The 22,468-nt window shown below is 37.6% G+C and overlaps 1 protein-coding gene across 4 annotated transcripts in view; it reads right to left on the bottom strand.

Moving 5' to 3' along the window:
• The window catches only part of ICA1 (islet cell autoantigen 1), a 75,593-nt gene that overhangs the window by 24,399 nt on the left and 28,726 nt on the right, over nt 1–22,468 (bottom strand). For 2 of the 4 annotated variants that reach the window (XM_064444543.1, XM_064444541.1), the window contains exons 7-9: nt 11,752–11,796; nt 1,757–1,882; nt 1,468–1,566 (exon numbers count right to left, since the gene is read on the bottom strand). In XM_064444543.1, coding sequence (XP_064300613.1) covers nt 1,468–1,566; nt 1,757–1,882; nt 11,752–11,796 — 270 coding nt within the window. The remainder of the gene's footprint in view (nt 1–1,467; nt 1,567–1,756; nt 1,883–11,751; nt 11,797–22,468) is intronic. The other 2 variants (XM_064444545.1, XM_064444542.1) reach the window with 1 other exon arrangement.

Here is a 22,468-nt window from a genome sequence, read left to right as displayed (position 1 = left end):
AAGAAAGAAGCTTTGAGTTATGTTAACTTCACAGGAAACGAGGACTTCTGCAAGACAGGATTCTTCAGAGGCTGGGTAAGATGAAACAGTTTATGAGCCTCTTTTTATTTTTGTCCTCTGGTCAGGAGAGATTGAGCTTGAAATTTGTTTGTTTGGTCTGTTGTGATGTTTCAAGCTGCAGGAGCAACAGTCTCCACAAGCTCTTTATGCACTTCAAAGTTCAGAAACCGCTCCCTCCCAACCCATGTTCTAGAAAACAACTTTAAATATAGCATAGTCATGTACAGACAAGTTTGGTAAGCTGGCGTGAATTAAACCTTATACCTTCAGGTGCTGCTTCTCCAGGAGCTCTGGGGTGGCCACAGGCTATATAGCAGAGTGCAGCCCAACCTCACTTCTACATGTCAGATGCACAAACTTTCATGGACTGAGGCTATGACTTGTAATTGTTTTCAACTGGGTTGTCTCTCTCCAAGAAAACAGCAGCTTTGCCAAAGCTGTTCATTCCTTACTTTCCTCCTGCTGGTAACACTTCCGTCAGACCACCTTCAGACAAATGTTATTTTTCTCCCATGCAAACAGGATCAGCTAATCACGTAGTTATTACATTGTAGAAAATAACTACAGGACAAAATGTCTATGGGGATAACTGGAAAGTTAATGAATTTTTTCACTTTTTCCCATTCCTCTACTGAACCTCAGCTTGCAATGGCAAAGAAACTTCTTATGCAGGTTAAGGCGTGACCAGGAAAATACTCAGTGCTCAGTGCTTATTTTTAGACACCCAAATACCTACCTGATATTCAATCATATTATCATGATATCCTATCTGGGTATGGAACGAATCATAAGATATCCAACACCTTATATCGGTGAAATTTTTAACTCACACTTCAATCAGATACTGCACATATTGCATATTCAAAGATTAGAAAGTATTAGCAAATACCACTAGTCAAGCAGAACTTCCCACAGCAGTTAAGGGACAGTAAATCTAAGTACTTCAAAACACGTGTGGGAACCCTGAGCATCCATGTACTCATATTCAGTCCAATAAGGTCTTCTTAAAGAACCTGAGTTTTTAAGAACCGACACAAAAGCAAAGTAGTATTAGTTCACTTGCAAGATTTTGGAGGGCAACATAAAGCCCTAATTCTGCTGGATTTTATGATTCTTTTGGAACAATCAAACACAATCCTAGTTAGCACTGAAACACATACTTAAGTGCAGCCCTGAATAATGTCTGTCTTTGAAACAGGTCCCTTAGTCACTGCATTTACATGCAGTGTTTGATCCTACTAGCCAGAAGCGCATTTAACAGAAAACCCGTATTTAAATGAAAAGACAGGATAAGGATAAAATTGTCAGACAATATTCAGACAAAACATGAATGTGTACTTTCTACATCCTTGTATGGGCTTTTATTTGTTATCATTGGGCAAACAAACATATCTATATATTCCTTACCTTTAACATAGTGAATTCATATGGCTGATAACCTTTGAAACTTTCATGGATGGCTGCCATTGTGTGTGAAGTTTTTTCCCAAAAATGAAGAAGTGTTGTCTGTAAGGTAGGATAAAATTTCAATGCAATGTTAGATTTAACACCAATCTGCTTCCAGTGCAAATTTCACATCTCCCCTCCAATACTAGTTATATATTCTTACAATTGAATATTGCCATGGTAACCTCTTAAAAAAACCCATATTAACAGGAAATCTTTCTTTTGGAGGTCAACAGGGTTTTTTTGATACCTGATATGTTGTTAACACATGAGAAAGGAGGTTGCATCTGCTTGCTCCCAAAAGATCCACTTTTTGACAGACGTCAGTCTTCAGTTTGTCAAAGTTGAGTTTTGCATGTCGCACTTGAGCTTGAACCTTCAAACAAAGGGACAATTGGTTATGTAGTGATTTTTTTTCTCTCTCTTTTTCTACCCCAGCTTCATGAAAGAGCAAACTAATACAACTTTTAGGGAAATCAGATAACTGAACAGACTCAGTTAAAATTTATATAGAACTTCATTATAGCATCAATCCCACTGAAATTAAGATATGGCGGGCTGATATATGCTAAAATATGGCTCTTACTATCTTCTATGCTACTATTTTTCTCATATAATCAGTGAAAAAATTTTGTTTTCTAACCCCCTTATAAGATGGAATTCATATTAAATATACACTGAGAAGAAGATAATTGCAAAACATGCTCATTATTTCTATCTCTTTACAGAAATACCAATTCAAAGCCTAACCAACAAATCTGGAACTAAAAGTTTACTACATAACATCATACAGGCGCACAGGCAAAGACGTCTCCTTGTACTTATAGCAGGAGACAAGTTTTACTAACAAACTTCAAAGCTGACCTGCAACTCTTGTTGACAATGTAGTACTTCAATAACTTTGAACTGCTACAAAAATTTAGCACATTAAAATTTTCCTTCCAAAATGAAGCGCTTTTCCTGTTTATTGCTATAAGAAAAATACCAAGGCTCCCTTTCTTAGGAGCAAACATTTTCAGTTTCAAAGGGTTTTATTTTCTCAAATTATTATTCTACCACCTGTTAAGAATGTACAAGACACTGTCTGTTACACAAGCCGCACATGTTTGACAGCACTACTGGTATTGTCATGATCAGGTATCAGGGTAGAAAGTTGATGGAGGCATTGTGTACCCAGGATCCCCCATTTTTATGACAGCTTTGTACACTACCATAATACTTTATTAACAAAACAAATTTGTTCATAACAGAATTTGTACACAAAATTTAGTTTTCTTCCAAGGAAATTGGAAACAATCAGACCACAAAACATGATGATTTTCCTATAACTCTTTCACAGTTACGATAAAATGTTTACCCCAAAAAACCTTCACAGTAGAAAAAACCCACTGAATGCAAATTAAATACATTTAATTTCCTTTACTGATTTTGTTCAGAATATGCAGACTGAATCAAAGTTTGATCAACTTCATCTTCAGAAGTGAATCCAGAACCTTGCAGCAAGTACTTGTGCTCCTTGTGCAGTAAGGATGGATACATACCTCATAACGCAGTACAAAACGTTAGGGTTACCATATTTCTAATCTTACCGTCCCAAACTTAATTAGAGTATGAGACTTCAAACCAGGCAGAAAAACAACAAAGGTCTGCATCACAAATTCATCAGATGACCTACTCACACAAATTGTGGGACTCTTGTGTTGCTGGATGCCTGGCAACTTTTTTTTCACTGATGAGATCGGGTCTGCCTAAGTAATATATCATAGGCCTGATATGCTTATAATGAAGAAACTACCATAATTCAAGATTTCTGATAAACGTAGCATCTCACAGGTGAGATTTTAATTGTAGGAAAGATGATGCCTAGAAAAAAATGACCTTTTTTTTTTTTTTTTTTAAATACACAAACAGCAGTGATATTCTACCTTTATAAAATAGCTTTGTGGTTACTGCATTCATCTAGAAGGGGAAGTCTTCCAGGATAACTCCACATATTACACCAAGCAGTCATGAACAAATCCTGAGTTTTGTTAATAACAAACACATCTCAAACTTCTGACATGTTCCAGTGCTCTAACCACAAGCCTACAGCATCTTACTGATGACTTGCTTTGTTCCTTGGGTGTATTGAAAAGCTTCAAACCAAAGAGGGTTGTCCAGAGTTGGAAGAGTTCTTTAATAACAAGGAAATGATTTGGTGAGGGGGAGACAGATTTTAATTCCCTCAGGATGGAGAAAATTGTTCCCATGGCTTCCACTCCTTAGGTATGTATGACAAATGCTAAGCTTTGACATAAAAAGCAAGGAGAAGCTACTGCCAAGATATCGCCCTACAAAGCACAATATTTTGTGAAAAGCTTTATCCAGCTGGAACTACACTGGCGTGAGCTGAGGCTGCCTCTTAGTTTGGCATCCTTGAGGAACTTGACTTCTGTTAGCTTGAGGATCTGTGCCTGGCTGAAGCCTGAGTGAGGCACCATGCTACCTATGCCACAAGTCCCATCCCACTCACAATTGTCTAGTCAAAACAGCAGGTGGGTAAAGAGCTTATAATTAGGCAGCAACAGAGGAAGATGGGAGCAATCACAGAAGCACTGGGGAGGCTTTATCCAGTGCTGGATAACACACCTTTGTCTTGCATTAGGTCCTCAAATCCTTTATTTGCTTTAGCTCCAAGTGACTGAGAAACCGGATTTACAACTTTGGTCTAAAAAGGACACTTGTGAAGAAAATCATGGGCTTCTGCAAAAAGGGACTTCTAACTGAAATCCAAACATGAGATTACCTGTATCTATTGCCAGAAAGAATTGCTACAACGGGAAGGTAATTAAGGAAGAGATGTTGTAGGGCTTTGAAAAATCTAGTGAGACTGGAGACTGAACTCTCATCTCAGTTACAGCCATGAAAATCCATAAAAATTCAACTGACCTCAGTGGAAACATATCAAATATAAAACTATATTTTACAATGGTGCAGCTGAGATCAGAATCCCTTTTCTATTCAGCATATCATAGCACTGGTGAAAGCACAGTAAGAACAGCTGTGGCTTTGTAGACTGATAGCCCAAGTGAGCAAAGAATGTTAGTTCTGGGGGATAGAAAAACTTTATCATAGATGGTGGGCCACAACAACAAAAAAATTACTAAATGTAGTTATAAATTTCTATAACTGCAAGTCTGCACAAGGACATTAAAAAACAGACTGAAATTTGGGTCTACCTCATGTCTCCAACTCCTTAAAAGAAGAGAAAAAAGTCCAGAAAACAACAACAACAAAAAGTAAAGTTTGAGTTGTAATCTTCCTGCATAGTCTTCAGGGATTTTTTAAGCAAGAAATAATGTCAGCATTTATATTAACTGGACATGTAATTAGCATATCTTTTAAAAGCTAGAGTATTCCACAACACAATGTGGAATACAAACCTGTATGTTTGACATGCTCATACGTATGGTTCAAAATACTTAATGCTGTGTTACCAAACGCTACACATTTCTCCTGCCAACCAGGGAAGACGTGATATTACGAGAACTATTAAATTAAGGATGCTTTTAGGTTTTGTGATATACTGAAAGTTTATTGAGCAGAAGTACTCTCCCTTTTGCAGCAGCAGTGCAGGACAGCTGAGAAAGAATGCTGCATACTACATCAGCATGACCGTTTGCCTTTTATGTGTGCCAATAAATGCATTTTTGATTCAAATTATTATTAGACATCTTTTAAGATTACTTGTAGTTTCGGGAATTAGGTATAAAACCTTAGTGCTTACAAAGCATAATCTACTTAATACCACACAAGTTATCAGAATGAACCTTTGGTTTTCTACTCAAGGGAAAGCTGATGTAATACATACTAATCTTCTTCTTTCTCTGTAATTACTTCCTAAGACATGAGAAACAGAACCACATTGTGGTCTCAGTCCTCCTAATTTTTATTCATATATTTAACTTTATTAAAGCTGAACATACAAAATTTCTTCAAAATCCTGGTTTAAAAAGGTCAGGATTTTACTGGCTGTAAGAGAACTGCACCAATCCAAACGCAACTTGGTCATTTTATGATGAAATAGCTCCTAAGCATCTGAAATTGTAGGCGCTAGCTGTGAGGTTTATGCTGCACAAGAAAATCTTATAGTGCTACTGTCATAAAAAAGATTATTACTCTTCGTCTTTTTCTTTTCCTAAGAGCAACCTGGAGCAACCTGCTTTAAATTTCCCAGTGCAAACATCTAAACACAACAGTTACGGAATAAAATTCTTTAAAGAGAGCACATAAGAAAACATACATTTGGAAAGCAGTATCTTATTAAATCAATAGCTCGATAAACTGTAAGATACCAGACAAGTCTGAAATAATTTTAAAAGACTAAAATAAGTAAATAAATGTTAAAATCCTAAATCCAGGGGGCTTGAAAATCTGATTCTGATATGCTTGATTGTAAAGGCAAATAGTTGCTAACACAGGTTCCTAAACCTACATTCAAATGGAAAAGTCCTGTTCTTCAAGAGTGCTAACATCAACAACAACAAAGTTCAGACCCGGCTGAAAACCCCTATTCGGTATGTTCAGTTACTAAAATACAGATTTGTTGTGTACTTTTGAGGAATCTTTATGTCCTCTACAGTACATCTGTGTTATTAGTTTCTTTTAGTCTACCATAAAATGCAAAATTTATTTTTAGTAGTAGCCCAATTTCAGGGACAATTTAGCCAGTGAAGCATCATCTGCAAAATTAACTTATGTCAGATAAATGCACTAACTCACTTTACATACAGTTTATTTTTGTCTCAGCATTTCCAACACAGAAGCAGAAACAGATGCTTCCAGTCTGATTTGTCACCCAAGCTCTCACTTACTCGATCTGAAAAGCATGCACAGAGTGTGTATAGGCTGGAAGGAGGCGGGTAAGTAAATCAAGGCGGAAAATGCCTGGAATATAGCAAACCTTCCTGTTGGGGGCTCTGGGTAAACTCTACCAGCAGATGGAATCAGCACAAATCTCTGCATTAAAAAATCACAGCACCTTCTGGCATACCTGATCATTGTAAAGACTACGTGAAAATTAAATGCAAACTGAAGTAGGCTGTAGTTTAAGGACAAAGTATTTAGCATATAGCGTATTTTACAGCATTTCTGCATACACCACAGAAAGCATAAGGAGTGAGATTCTCAGTCCCACAAAACTGTAATAACTTCATAGCTCGAGTGGTGTTATGACAAGGAGCACCCATTACACTTTTACACAAGCATATATAAGCACTTACTGATATTTTTTTTTTACTTTTTTTCTTAAATTCAAGATTGATGCTGGGAAGTCAGAGAACAGAAAAGGTAATATTTTATACAAAATAATGCGTGTAACTAAACTTTTCCATGTGCACTGTAAGGACTTTTAATGTCTTGCACAGTACTAAGCCTGATTTCAGTGTGCTTTGGTATGTTCTACATCTTGCAGACTATACTTTGACTCAACTGTTCCCTTGGGTTGGAATAGTATTTACTGCATTCATTAATCTCTTCTTCAACATGTAGGGATAACACGTAAGAACAATGGTTAAAAAAGAGGTAGCATACTTCTGGTCATCTGCTTCAGCTGTGGTTACTAAAATGTTCATTTATGATCTGATGAGAAACACTGATAAAAAATAATTTTAGGAGATGACATTTATACAGCAAGAAATGCCTAGCTAAAAAGGAAAAATACTTGGACAGTTTAATAGATCCAAATAACATTTCTTAGGTCTGAAACCGAGCAGATGTACATAAGATTTGTTCAAGAAATGAAACTGTTCTTGAGATGTGAATTTATATAACTTAAAGTGCATAACAAGTTCCAATGAGACATGTCTTAAATTTGCCATTTTGGTCTTAATTATGATGGTCTGTGCTTGTACATGCAACCCCATTCACCTCATCCTATCCAGCCTGATTAACCAAATTTACAGTCATGTTGCAATTCATATAAAGGACTTAATTAACATTGCACGTCTACCTGTCTCACTCTGGAAAGCAACAAAAGTGGTCTTCTGCCACAGAAGAACAATTGATATGTCAGCTTTGAAAGAGAAGTTATGTCTGTGTGAGGAGAGGAAACACTGCAGGTACACCCGCTGTACAGACTGCCTTTTTCTTCTTTTCCTTTGCAAGACTAGCAGAGCGGAGCTACTACCTATGACTCAGTACAAGCAAATAACACTTTGAAACGGCTGTTGAAAATACACATTCTGCATTGAGGTAGTTTAAATGTATCAGCAAATTAATGTGGAAAGCCAGTAGATAAGTGAAAGCTGAATTAGTGTATTAGGCTAGTTGCATTGTAAGAGGTAAAAGATTCTAGAAAGGAAACTGGCACAACTTTCTGGTCTTCTAACATGGTAGAAACCCTTCATTATATATGGAGTTGATCAAGGCAAGTCTATCACAAGACACAATACAGCACAAAGATTTTTCAGCCACCAAAGACCATTTTTCTAGGGGCTGAAACATTCATGGTGAGAAAAAACCTAAATATTCAACCGAAACACAGTGATATCCAACAAAGTCCAATGAAATAAAAACCTACTCAGAAAATTGCAAATATCTAGTAGCAAATTACCTGATATAACTACCCAGAGTTTTTAGATTTAATTGAAGCATCTAATTCACCTGTTTGGATTTCTCACTGGAGGCTGCAGCATGTTCATGACAGTCCTGGAACTGAGTGGAAGCAACAGAGGAAGAATGCTGAAGTACAGCTTTCTGTCTATTTTGAAAATAATTTTGTTTCTTGAAAATTGAAATTGGAAAAAATAGAACAAATCAAAGAATTATACTTCTTAAAGGAAGGGGGCGGGGAAACGAAAGAAAAAAAAGCAGGCAGAAGCAATGCTATACCACTCCATAATAGAATACAGAGAAATGCAGCTGAATATGGACTAGTGTAGCAGTAGCAGCATTTCACTGTACTCACTGGGGCCAAGAACAATGTTGTTTCTCTGCCAAACAACTTGATCTGAAACATCAGTTGTCTACAAACAGAATGACCACAAAGTCCTCAGACGCTGGTAATATTTTTTTCCCTTTAATCACACAATTTTTGTTTCTAGTCAGGACATTCAAATCTCCGTGATTTTAACATGTACTTTGCTCTCCTTACTCTACAACAAAGTGGTCTAGGGAAAAGAACTAGTAAAAAGTCACATTATAACTAAAATGTTATTCCCCCAAACTCGGTAGCTTTCATGCAAACTTTGTCACTCAAACCTGCTACATATTAGTTATTTTCAAACTCCTACCCTATTTGAATTCATACGATTAAATCATTCTTACACTTAGTTTTCCTTCTCAAAAAATGAGTTTAGTCAAAACCAGGATTTTTCATCTACCTCTGCAATCAGAATGGGAGACAAAATAACAGCTGTAATAGTTTTAATTCACACACAAGAACAATATCCTCTGATGATAATTCACATTTTCATTTGGATATGTGACTTTTCCCTTTTATTTCAATAGTATTGCTCACTATTATTTAACACTTGTATTACAGCAGTTCCTGAAGGTTTCAATGAGAATGGGTCCCATTGTCCTCAACACCAAAAAGCACTGAATAAATTACAGGTCTGCTCCCAGAGTTATAGAATACTTAAGCACAAGCCCAAGGGTTTGAAGTCAGGGCTTTTTTGTTTTAGGTTGTTAAAATCCTCCAAAATTAGGATTGTGCTGGGAAAACAAGCCCTTACTGGGTATCTACAGGGGTTGAGTGACTCTTGCCCCTGGGATAGTGGGGTCTACCCCACCAGAACATAACAACATTATAGCAGCCACTCGTTCTGTTTTGCAAAATAAAACCACTAAAGACCCCTGTCTTGTAAACACGGCCATGAATAGCCTGCGCCACTCCACCGTTTGTGTAACACCGTTCTCTTAAGCCTCTGTAGTGCTATACATGTATGCACGTGCACACACACGTGGGTCTTCTACAAACTCTTCTACTGCAACACCTATCAGATAAAAAGCATTAGAGCTGTCACTGGGTGTCTGGATATAACACATTCAAGCAAACTTCAGCCTTCAGCTGTGCTCCTGACCTGAGAATCTGGAGACTTTGAATGGCTTGGAGATTTTTCTTCTGCTTATACTGGTTTATAATAAAAATGTAGCATATCCTGACTGGTCTGAAGATACAACTGAACTCTTCTACATAAAATTCCAAGTTTTGTGGGGGGCTTTTTTTGCCATATCTCATGGGTAAGGCCATAGGATTTTAAACACCTCCCTCCCTTTTCTTTCCGTCCCCCTCAGGAAGGGCTAATAAAGATGCTACAGACAGGAGAATATTTGCATACCAGGCAAGGAAAGGATTATATGACAGAACTAAATTTCACATGGACACTTTACACCAACACGACAGCTTTGATACAATGCACAGCTCTAAATCAGCATGTAGCATGCAACTGATAATACAACAGAATTTCTCAAGTCCATGAAATTAATAGAAATAAAAGAATGTTTTTTGTGTTCCATTCCCAGCTGTGCCTGTGATGCTGTGTTATGCTACAGAACAACGGGGGGGTTAATTATTTTTTCATCAGGAAAGTGATCACACTGATAGCTCTTACTTCTGCCACTAACATGCCCTGCTGCCCTGAGGCACTGAATAAATGATGATTTGAAAAGAAAATATTTAGGAGCTTTTTAAGAAGCTATATTGAAGGAACTTTGCAAGGTTGCATCACCTAGACCCTAAACTATATATACATAAATATAGAAATATACTTATCATTAGAGCATCATCTCCCAGAATGGAACAGAACAACCTGAAAATCTTTTAAGGTTGGATGATAATGTTCAGTACTTGAAATCTATTAGCAATTACAACTTTTAAAACCTTATCCACCTAGAAAATAAGGTAATCATGTAATAGGGAAAGCTTAGTATATTTGTGTTGGATTAAGTTTTCACAGTTTTAAAAACACATCAGATGTCCTTAGTTTTAGGTGAACTACTACTTTTAAAAAATACGGCAATACTTTTATACTATTTTAAATAAAACACATTTATACTTATTTACTTTTTTCAGTATGGTAAAAACACTTTATTAGAAACATTCAGGTACCTGTGGGTAACAAAGTTTTAAAGTCCAGGAAGCACCAAAAAAGATACCACATTTTCTCTGATTCTGTGATTTTCAACATGTCCTAATAGGATATGGCCCATCTCAGCAGTTCTTTGAGGAGAACCATTATAACTCCCATAGTAATCTTCAAAATTGTAGTCACTATTTTGGCTCAGTTTTTGCTGGAATTTGACCCTGTGCACAGCAGGATTCCTATCTTCCTGGTCATTTGTACTTGATCCAGCTTTGGGAAGCTTTGCAGGTTTTCTAGAAAAGCGTTCCTAGACAGTTGCCACATGTTTGGCTAGAGTTTAAGGCCAGAACAAATCAGCAGATTAAAATCACAAAATATTAGTCCTGCACTTACCCTAAGGCATGTCTTCCAGAAAGACACGCTAGGTGTGCCTAGCTCAGATGTTGACACCTACATTGTTACTCTGTGATCTGTTTTAGTGGATGGAGATCTGGCTAACCCAAACAATTGAGACTAGAGTTTGGTGCACGTTACCCTAAAAGCCCATTTCTCTCCACTGGACTATAAAGGGAGCTCTTGTTGATTATTTTATAGTGCAGACATCGACACAGCAGATGTCTGAAGTTAGGTGTGATAAATCCTAACCTAAGTGATGCCCAGGGAAAAAACTCATTTCCTTTATTGCTAATAATAATTGTAAGTATTTAAATACCTGTCTTATTTACCATTTGAATTCATCCAGCGTAAGCTTCCAAGCCACGCTTCTTGAAAAACTCCTGATGAGTAGACTGAGGAGCCTCAGGAACTTACATACCATGGTCAAGCCAACTCTTTTCGTCTTCTCTTTGTTAAATGAGACAGATTGACTTAGAAACACCTTGTCTTACTTACGTCTTACTGCTATTCTTAAAACCCAATAGAGGATTTTTTTTCCTAAAAGATGTTATACAAATATCATATTCACCAAACAGCCAGGCCGTGGACATGCACCATGACTTCTTTCTGTTTTCTATTCTGTAAAATATGAAATTTACTCTTTGTATCACATTTATGCCACATTTCCCTCTTAAGTTTTTCAGTACTTGGCCTGTAAAAATTTTACTGCCTTGAGCCTGTTGGCTCACATGCCACATAACTCCAGCCTGGCAGTAATGAGTAAGCCATGGTCAAAACTGCTTACCTCATAACCACTGACAGTCAGCAGATGTGAGCAATTCTCCGACCCCTGTGAGGATATAAGGTTATAGCTGGCTTGAATATTCTTCCTTTTCTCCCCCCTCCAAAAAACAAAGGTTGGTTGTACCATCTTCTGACATATTCAATAATGGCTATCACAGAAATTGAATCCTACCAAGTAGCTTTCCCTCTCCATTACACAAATACACACACATTTATCTTACTCCGTTCTCTCCTTTTTTTTCTACTGCTTCACTTCCTTCCCAGCTCTGAGGTTTTTTTTCTGCTGTTTTATAATGTACCTTTTCCAACTCTCTTGTGTCTCTTTAGGGTTGGGGAAAAATGAGAACCTCCTTGCACATTATGCATGTGATTCCATAAATATTATACAGTGACATGAAGATTTTTTTTTCCCCCTCTATATTTTTCTTCCACCCAAAGCCAAGTTGGAGCTGCAAGAGCAGATCAGTTCAGGCTTAGCAATGGGGAAAAAAAAAAACAGGCGAGAACAAAATGTCTGATCAAAGATGTAAATTAGTTTCTGTAAAAAGAATGATAGATTAGGACTTTCCAGCCTAGAAAAAAAGAGATGATTAAGGAGGATTATGATGGAAGTCCATCATACCACACATACAAAAGCTGTAAAAGACCAGACTTCGGCCAACACAGGAACCAGAGGGCATTATACCAAACTAGCTGTTTGAACTCAGCACAAAGACAGTGGATCTTTACACAACATCTGTGTCAGCAGGGAGGCTCTCTGATCAGAGAGATCTGTTGTGATGGCCAGAATTTACAGTGGTTCAAAAGGCAACTGGACAATTTTTTAGAAAAAAACCTAAACACTATGTCTTATGCTACTTCTGCTGGTCACAGTACTGCAAGAAAATGCCGCTGTGTATTTGCTCTATGCAACTCCCTGGTTGCTAGCATTGGTCACCAACAAATACAAACGATGGTCAGAGATTGGATTTTTGTTTGAACTAACATGTCCATCTTTAAGAAAAAGGTAACCCTGAGGCATGTTTGCAGGTCAAGGCGGGTTTGTGAATTTCTGTCCTGGATCCAGACTGGTTCAGTGCCTTCTCATGGTGGGAGAACTCTCGGTTCCATGGTCTAAGACAGCACAGTTCCTTCAAATGAGCTTTTCCAGCAAGATAGAAATCTCTTTAACACCTGTGTAACAGCAGATATTCCATTATTAAAATTCAAAAGCTCATTGAGTTATATGGTTCTATAACTGTAAGAGTGCTCAGTTCTAATTGCCAGGGTGTATTCAAGCACTGTCTACGCTCAAACATGCCTAAGTAACAGAAAGCACATACAAATGCTTCACATACTGTAACTGCATGACAGTATGTAAGCTTTGCATTCACACATTCATTTGGCGAAGGGGTGGGGGCAATTTTGAGATGCTCCAACATTTCTACAATTATAACTACAGTGCAGGGAGAAGCTCAGATCTCAGTACTTTAGTAAAATTTTGTACCCCCTTGTACAGAAGTCTACATATGTATTAAGGCCTGGGGTTTGGCTTTTGGAAATGGATTGCCAAAATCTACAGGATCTACCTGGACAGGCCTAGCTTGTCTTCCAGCATCCACTGCCCAAGCATGCAGGCAACACTCCTCTCTAGTTGTTCAAGTCCTACAGAGCGGTCTGCTGAGTGAAACTTTTCCTCATGATATTTAGGAGGGGAGTGGTGCACTAAACAGTGTCATTGCCTACGTGACTCCGCTGGGAAAAAAGTATGTATAGGGTTTTTTTTCCTTTTTTCTTTTTTTTTTAAATTTGTAAGAAGATCGTTTCCTAAAAATAAATATTGTTGGAGCAGCCCTACTACTGGGTTAGATATTTAATCAGAACAGGCCCATCAATTAAAGATACTCTAAATTCATATGCCAAAAGTCTTCCTGCTATTCAATCAACAAGGTGTTCTAATTGAAAATGTCTCAAAAGAATGTGTTTCTTCCTTGCCTGTTTAAATTTTTGACTTGCATTTGACATCTTTTCCTCCCTACTATCAATACCATGGTAACACAAAGACTGGGATCCAAACATGTCTTTGCAGCAGCAAAGTCTTGTTACATCCAAAACAAATTTATCTAAGACATGAAAACTATCTGTGGCAAGTAGTATTGCTCTCTGTGCTAAATAACTTTTTTAACAGCTGCCCTGCAGCAATAGGAATACACTTCCTCCTCCATTATTAAAAAATAATTTAGTCCCTTCACAGGATGAAAAAAAAAAAAACAGGTTGAAAGGTACAGCCCAACAGCAATAGAAAACCTCTGAAGTTTTTTTCTAAGGAATTACCAGGAATTAAGGAGATGTTTTCCTCCTCCTTCCTGATTTCTGCCCCTCTAGCATGGCCCAGTACAGGCAGACACAGCGTGTCATTTGGTGAGAGCGCAGCCTCTGCAGAACCCTTTCCATGTATCCAGCAGCTGGACACAGCCCTGATCAAAGTTACATTTCTCAGCACAATCCAGAAAGTTCATCCAGCCAAAAAACAGACAACAAAATCTTTTAGCTTTAAGCCTCACAGCAGCTTCCACAAACAGAGCAGCACAATGCACTTCCAGAGTATGAATCCAATTGCTCTACCAGCAATGGGTTCATTGCAACAAAACATAAAATGGAACATACACAGAATATATATCAGCTTTTAAAAAATTAAAAAAAAAAATAAAATCTATCAAATACAAGATGCAACCAACTCCCAAACATGAGATGTGGATTGCTTTCATAACTCCAACCACTATTTGCTGTAAAATGAAGGGGAGTTTCTTAAATTTAAGAAGCTGAAAGCAGCAACAGTCTTCAATTTTTTGGAACCACGTTCAAAGTTATTATTGAAATTAAGATCACAGCACAATATAAAAATAAGGCAAAGCAAAACAATGTTACTGAGTCATCCCATCTTAAAAGATTCAAGAGCCTCCGAGCCCACAGCCCTAGAAACGAAGGTATGTTACTTGTCTGCAGCTTAACTAAACTGTTTTAAAAATGACTTTGAATTAAACAGATGCTAAGTGTGTTTACACAAGACATTTCAAATTAAGAGGGGTTTACTTGACTTTAAGCTGGGGAAAATACATTTTTAGGCTAAACTGATAGATGCTGTTCTCAAGATGCAGTGAGTGCTTTATACAGAGTTTTGCATCAGTTAAGCTCCATTTAGACATCGCCTTTCAGAAAAGTAGCATCACTGCATAGCCATACACCTTCCCTGGGAAAAGGGCTATGTGTACTCCTGGCTTTTCCTTTCCAAAAACCTTCCCCCACTCTTCAAATACATAGACCCACGCTCCTTGCATGTTACCTACTAACTTCCCTATCTCCTGCAGAAAGAAATCAGCTCCAAACGAACACATCCACACTGTATGCACGGTAGGGCCCAACCTCAGCAGCTTTGACCCAGAGAGCTGTAGCTCTTGCTCCAAAGGTGGGAAGCAGACAGCTGCAGTCAGCAGCTACATCCCAGCTGACACCACTGCTGGCTGCACGATGCTTCTCCTCTATTTTTCTACAGCTTAAAGGCAAACTACTTATGGTTAATCTGTTTAACTTCTAACTGTATCAAAGAAGGGAGTTGTCAAGCAGTCAAATACGTGACAGCTGAGAGCTAGGCACACACAGCCTCCCCATCTAACTCATCCACCTTGGATCTTTACAGGAATAAACTGTGTATGAGAGCAGCTCTACCCCTCAGAGCTTACACCTTTTGGCTACTCTCTTGATTATCGCTGGCACAGAACATAACATGCTCCTCAAGCTATTAAGATGGAAAGGTTTCTCCCAGTAATTTTATTAATTTTTACAGCTTGGATCAATATGCAAATTATTCTAAAACGGGAACAAGCATGAAATGCTAATTTAAATGAACGAAAGCAGTAAATATATAGCTTCTAGCCTTGCTAGAAGATCTGATTTTTTTTCTACTTTAAGAAGTCCAGATACATGCCTCAACTTTTTACTGGTAACAAGTTTCAGTATCAGTCAAACCCAGGATGTGTGCTTTACTAGGCTGAAAGTTAAAAAACCATGTTGACACTAATATAGACCTTGAAGCAAGGACATACAAAGAAAATAATTAGCAATGATTTTTCTGTTCTTGTGACCAGGAGACTCAAATTGCAACCAGGACAACATTCATCTAAGTAGCATTACTTCAGAGTTTTGGGCCAGACTTCTACATTACGAGCCCCAAATGTAATTCTAGTAGTGAGCACACATCTATCAGTCTGCAGTTGTGAGTAATTACCACAACAGCGTGCTTGGACATATACTACGCAAAACTGCAAACGGGTGCACATTTTTGTGCACGAACATATATCCTCTTTAGGGAAGAGTTTGGTCCTGATAACTTAGAATGTCTCCTCTCCTCAGATGACTACGAGGAAGTTGACAAAATCCAACAGTTCCTTGCACAGATGCAAATAACTTTATGTAGCCTGAAAACAAGAGTCACATTTGTTAATATGATGAAAGGCTACAAGTTGCCAAAAATGGTTGCAGAGACTTGTAGCAAGAAGCAGGCTGACCAAAATAAATGGCAAGAGGAAAGACATAATCTTTCAGCTCTGAAGGATTATGTTCAGCTTTAAATCAGAAGTAACCTGGACTTAAGAGTTAAAAGTGCTGAGAATTGCTTTGAGTTTATCACAACACAGTTGTGTCAATCATAGTAGACACCTGAGAACAAAGGATGGTTGGTGCACATGGTGCAGGGAGGGATGCTGGCAAGTGGAGAGCAATTGGACAGTTAGTCCCTGCAGGAAACAGAGACAGGTAATTACTACCTTTGAACACTGAAAGACCAGAGGAGCAACATAAAGAAAATTGTAATATAGCATAAAACTAATCTCTCTACTGTGCCCATGATTTTATTAATTGAGTGATTACACAGTTCAGTTTATCTCATTTACTGAAGATATTTTGGAGGTCATCTTGAATCCCTTATGCGGAATGTCTGGATAGTTAGAAAATGTCCGTCTTTTTTTAAATTTCTTTTATCCAAATTAAACTCTTCAGGGCCTGAGCAAGATCGTTACTTCATTTTGGGTCCCCTGAGTAGGCAGATGAGGGGAGCGAATGAGCTGGAATTAGGTAAAGAGATGTGAAAAGCTCAAGTTCAGGTGCAGTAACATTTTCCCCAGTGAAAGCACCATAAAAGAGTAAGCTGGCCACTGCAAAGGATGTTGGGATGGGCAGATGTATGAAATGCCAGGGAATGCCACTGACACATAAGCTGCAAAACCTAGCTGGATGTAACACCAGCACTCCAAGAAAGATACTGGTAACAAGATCACCATGATGACCACGTACCTTTAATATTTAATCCCCAGATGCTCTCACTGTCCTGAGTGCAAAGCCACTCTGCCTGCAGTGCAAGAGTAGAAGTCCTATAGTTGAGTTTCTGAGTTATATTTTCTATTTAACCTCTTTCAGCACAGAATATGAAATGGCACCCACTACTGATAATGATTCATTTGTAACACACTGTCTGTTGTACATAATCCTGTGAGTTGTTATTGCTCTGGTTTGCTGGTAATAAACACAACTAAGTTATGTGATATTACCTGAACTGAAAATGCTGTTAAATAGAAAAATAAATACATGCTGATTAATAAGTTTCCTGGTTGGCATTTAATACATCGATAAGCATGCAATTTCATCATATTTTGTTCAGATATAAACTCAGGAAGATTGTATGTACTTATTAAAAAAAAAATACCCCCACAAAAAAAAATCAAACAGACAAACTCCAAATCTTTCTGTAGTGCTCTTCAGACTTGTCAGAGAGCAATCACAGAAGAAACAACATTTGAAATCTAAGCAGGGTTCAGGTAGAATACCCCTAAAACAGAGATGAAGTAGGGGGTTTTTTTTCCCCCTCCGGTTAGAACAGTACCTTTTGGGCTTGGGTTTTTTTTAATCCTATCTTAATTTGGATACTTCGAGTGAAGGAGAAAAATCAAATATAGCGTCTTTGTGATTATTCAGAGCTTATGTGGAACATAACTGAAGAGCAAAGGCCTTCTGAAGTAAAAGCAGATGGACTACATTATGTATGTGCCCAGGCATTTTAGGAAAGTATAAGAATTCCTGGGCAGTGGCGACCATAGAAAAACTTGGTTCTCTTGTGTAAACAATGTTTTCCCCAACAGCTGTATTCCCCTTCCTGTTTATTCTTCTCTCCTGCAGAATTCTCTCAGTTCAGTCACATCTGTATTTCATTTATTTTTTAAAAATATTTCTTCAGCTATCCTCCTAGCCTTTTCAGATTATTAAGGCTGAGGGAATTTTCCAAATCTCATTTTTCCTTTCACAACCTATTCTGTTTATATTTTTACACTTCATTTAGATTCTGAATTCACATAATGATCCACATGGGTTAGGGGCTTTGCCCACACAGAGCAGTTTGCAGGGTTAGAGTCTTCATGTGAGCAATAGGAATTGTCTAGGCAATCATCTTTTCTTTGTAATTTTAAGGCAGAATAATTACAGGGAAACAGTGTTCAGTTGTTTCTCTTTTTTTTTCTCCCCTCCAAATTTCAATATTACACTTAACGCTTACACATTTCTATAATTATTAGGCATGAGAAAAATTCTTGGAGTTTAATTTTTGTCACATCATACTTGAGAGTGCCTTTTTAATATTGGGGCTAATAATTATTACATTAAAGCTGGGCTTAACATTACTGCTGATTTAAAACACTGATTATTTTTTTTTTATATATTTGTTGTATTCTGTTGAACATTTCTGCTAATTATGGGAACAGAAATTTTTAGGACATGTCTGCCTGCCTTTTCTTGAAATAAACAGAAGTCTGAAACTGTACAACAATTAAACTAAGTCTACCTTTTTTTATTTCAGCTAGGTTACATGAAACAAGGTTGATAAAAATATATTGTATCTGTAGTCTAGCACTTCATTTTATTTTATTTTACAGCCATTTTGCTGAGTCTCAACTCAGACTCTTCTGTCTTAAAAATAACTGAACAGATGACAAACCGCCCCTCAAGGGCAAGCATCAATCTCTGGGAGCAACTATGTTCTACAAGCAATACCTTTTAAGATGATGTAATCTGTTCCAAGAAGCCTGTTTCTATTTTTAAGTGGCATACCCTTATGCTTTTAAAAGGACATCTCCATCACAGATTGTTACTTTGCTTTTAACCCAGTAACAATCATCAGTAATATTTAATATACATGAAATGGCTTCAGAAAAACATTGATTTTATCTTATTGTCTACCCTGACTCTTACAAATGGTACTTGAAATGGCAATTTAAAGTTATAAGGCTATAAAATGCTTACCCTGTGAAGAACATTTCTGATTACAGTCACATTTTTAAAAAAGGCACATCTTTCACAACTGTCCTAAAATGCTTGAGCATTTTGTATATAAAGTGTCTTGGAATGTTTTGGTTTCTCCACTTAATTTTACTGAATTTGACATTGGAGAACCTGGAAAAAACATTACAGCAGAAACTGCACAGAGAAAACACTCTCAGCACTAAAACTCCATCTGCTTTTACAAGGAGAAACAATGACACAGCAAACCCTACAATTTTGTATAAAGAGCACTTTTTTGTGTTTTGTTTTTCACTACCATAACTTCCACGTAAATCATTAAATTTAACATTTCCAACACCATATACTTTCATACTAAAAAACTGCTTAAAAAATAATGTTCTCACTGCTATTCCCTAACAAAATGAAACCAAACATACTCTTGGTGGCACAGGCATGTCACAAGAAGCGATATGTGTAGGTGTTGCCTATCATCTATTGTAAGAGCATGCTGTTATCTCTTTATCTCTGTCATCACACTGCTGCACTAAGATGTGGATCTCAGAGTGCAGTGTGACACCGTCTTACCAATTTTAGAGTACACAGATATCTTGCAGCGAGTATTATTGGATCTTGTGGAATCTCACCTATTCATCTAATGAGCAGCAGCAATACAAATCAGCAAAAGGATTGGGGGAGGCTTTTCTTTTTTTGTTATGGAAAATTTTTGAACCAAGAGTGATAAAGATGGACTTATCAAAGTGATAGATCTTACCATCTCACATTCCCAATAGGTATTATGAAAGCTGGCATCATTTTTTACATTATAGTGCCACACATCTCATATCTATGGGTGTTCTACTAAAGCTACTTAGATCTTTCAGACAGTTCCAGAGCACAACAATCATCTGCTCTCTCACATGCAAAGGCCTATGTTTTTGTCACCTAAAGGCAAATGCGCTTTAAGTTTTCCAGATGAAGTTACTCTTGGACATTAATATGGAAGTATCACCTAAAAAGAAACAGAGACAACTGCTGTCTATAACTTCTTTTCTTTTTCTTTTTTTATCCTTTAATTTTTAAAAACTAAAGTTGGTAAACAGTGACTAGCAGAGCTGGCTCTAAACAGCAATCACTTACACTGCTGTTTGTAACTATGGCAGCTGAGAGTCTACTGATTACACCACTGTGACTGCAATGGCCAAAGACATTTTTCTTTGAGATGCTGGTATACTTTGCTGCTTGGAAAACCAAAAGACTTTCCAGCTCAATATTGTCTGCAGATGTAATTATCATTAGCACATTTTCTTTCGGTTGACTTTTTAATAATTGAACCAGAACATCACCAATATCCACAAAACTTCTAAGACTGTCACCCTCAACTGAATTACATTTATTATATGTAGAAAACCACTTGCAAAATATATTACAAATGCACAATTTTGTCCTGGCAGGAGGAAAGTTTAGTTGATCTTTAAGGTATTTTCCATCTTTGTATTCTATGATCCTCTGAAACTTTGTTTAGCGTCCCTCAGCCAGTATTCTCAACTCTCAGCTCCTAAGAGCTCTTATTTTTCTAGCAAAGTTAAAGTCATTTTTCCAGTAATTACTCAGAAGAAACTGCAACAACCCAGATTTGCAATGTTTTCCTACTAATTTAACAATTTAATTAAAAAATGCAAAATAACAAAAAAAATCTGTAACGTTATTTATAAACCTGTGTTGTTTAGTTACTCCAGTTTGTTAGCCTCTAAATGCCTACAGATTTCCATTTCATTTTTTTTTTTTTACCAGGAACTGAAGTTAAGTTTACAAGGTTGGCAATTGCCAAGTCTGTTCTTACTTCAAAGATCATCAGCATATTTTTTTCTTCTTCCCAGGCTTTTTGCATTTTCTCAGCTCTCCAAGAGTTTTCAAATGTAACAGAGAATTAAAATAAAAAATCCTTCCACACACTTCCACAGTGCTTCCAGGTTTGCAGGGCTGTTTGTGGCTGATGTTAATGAATAGGTGAGCAGCAGATGATGCTGTAGCATGGTGCAGCCCCTTCATCATCACACAAGCCAAAGGCCACTCATACCAGACAGTGCCTGTAAGCAAGGGGAGAGCAGGGGAAGAGATGTAGGTCCTGAGCCTTCCTGTAAGGCTGCGGCAGATGTATCTTGTCTATACTTGCTGAGATCTTTACAATGAATACATAACTTCAGTGTTTCCCTTCTGACCTTTTAATCAATTGATTTATTTAGAACTTTATTGTTCCCCAGCTGTCCACACAAGCTTTAACTTTTATTTCTTAAAAGATATTTAATAGAGAATTTGCATGGATCAGCCACTCCCTACATTAGTACATTTATAAAAACAACAGTTTAAGCTATTGTTACATCATTATGACTTCTTCTCGTTGAACTTTCCTTTTTCTCACTGCCTTTTGTTTTCTCTTGCCAGATTTATCTTTAAAATGCCATTATAGAGCATTAATTTTGTTTCAAGTATATAGAGTGCTACAACTAGGAAGAACTCGAGATAAACTGTGCCCAAACAACTCAGCTGCAAGCTTGCAAGTTTCCCCAACAGCTGCATGCAAAGTAACAGCATGAAGGGTCCTATAATTGTTTACGATCTTCTGGGGAATATTCTGACAACTCTCATCTATGTAGGCTCTACTCCACTTCTTTAATCACACTGAAGCAGTTCAGGGCTCTGCACTGTGAGGTAAGCTTTCCCGCACAGACCCCATGCGAATACATTGATCAAAACCCAACTCTGCTTCCATATGGTACCCCATCTAATACATACTGTTCTACAAACTCAGATATTTATTGCGGTAATATCCAGGTACCACAGAGGCAGATAAAGGGCTTGCACTGTATTCCAAGCAGATGAATCTCATAGCATTTACAAACGCTCTGCTGCAACCAGCCCATGCGTCACTCCGTGCCCTTACACAGCTTCAACCTATTCTTTCTCCTATCTGAGCTTTATTTGGTTCATACAGAAGCAGAGCTCCTAGGAAAGAAGCTTTGGCAAAGCAGAGAGGACTAGACCACAGGGAGAAACAGAGCCAACCCTCCAAGTACCCAGTTCTCAGTACACCACTGCGGTGCAGCATGTCTCAGGGATCACAGCATGGCCAGTGGGTATTTAGAAAGCTACTCCAGCTTTGGTTCAAGCCTCAGAATGAGGTGAAGCAGAGGAGCAGAAGAATGATAGAAGTGAAAAACAAATACAGAAAGGATTAATTTGCACTACCAATGTAGCATGATATATATCCTGCCATGTCACATATGTCATTTTTCTTAGAGTTCGCCCAAAGGTCAGCATGATAATTTTTTCAGCTCTCAATTTTTTCTTCTTATGGGTTGCACTGTGATGTCTAGGTTTGATGAAAAATTCTATATATTGCACTGTATAAGCACATC

This window comes from Phalacrocorax carbo, chromosome 2, assembly GCF_963921805.1.
Source record: "Phalacrocorax carbo chromosome 2, bPhaCar2.1, whole genome shotgun sequence".
Classification (NCBI taxonomy): domain Eukaryota; kingdom Metazoa; phylum Chordata; class Aves; order Suliformes; family Phalacrocoracidae; genus Phalacrocorax; species Phalacrocorax carbo.
Note: the sequence above shows the minus strand (reverse complement) of the source record. Positions and strands in the feature narration are given on the sequence as shown.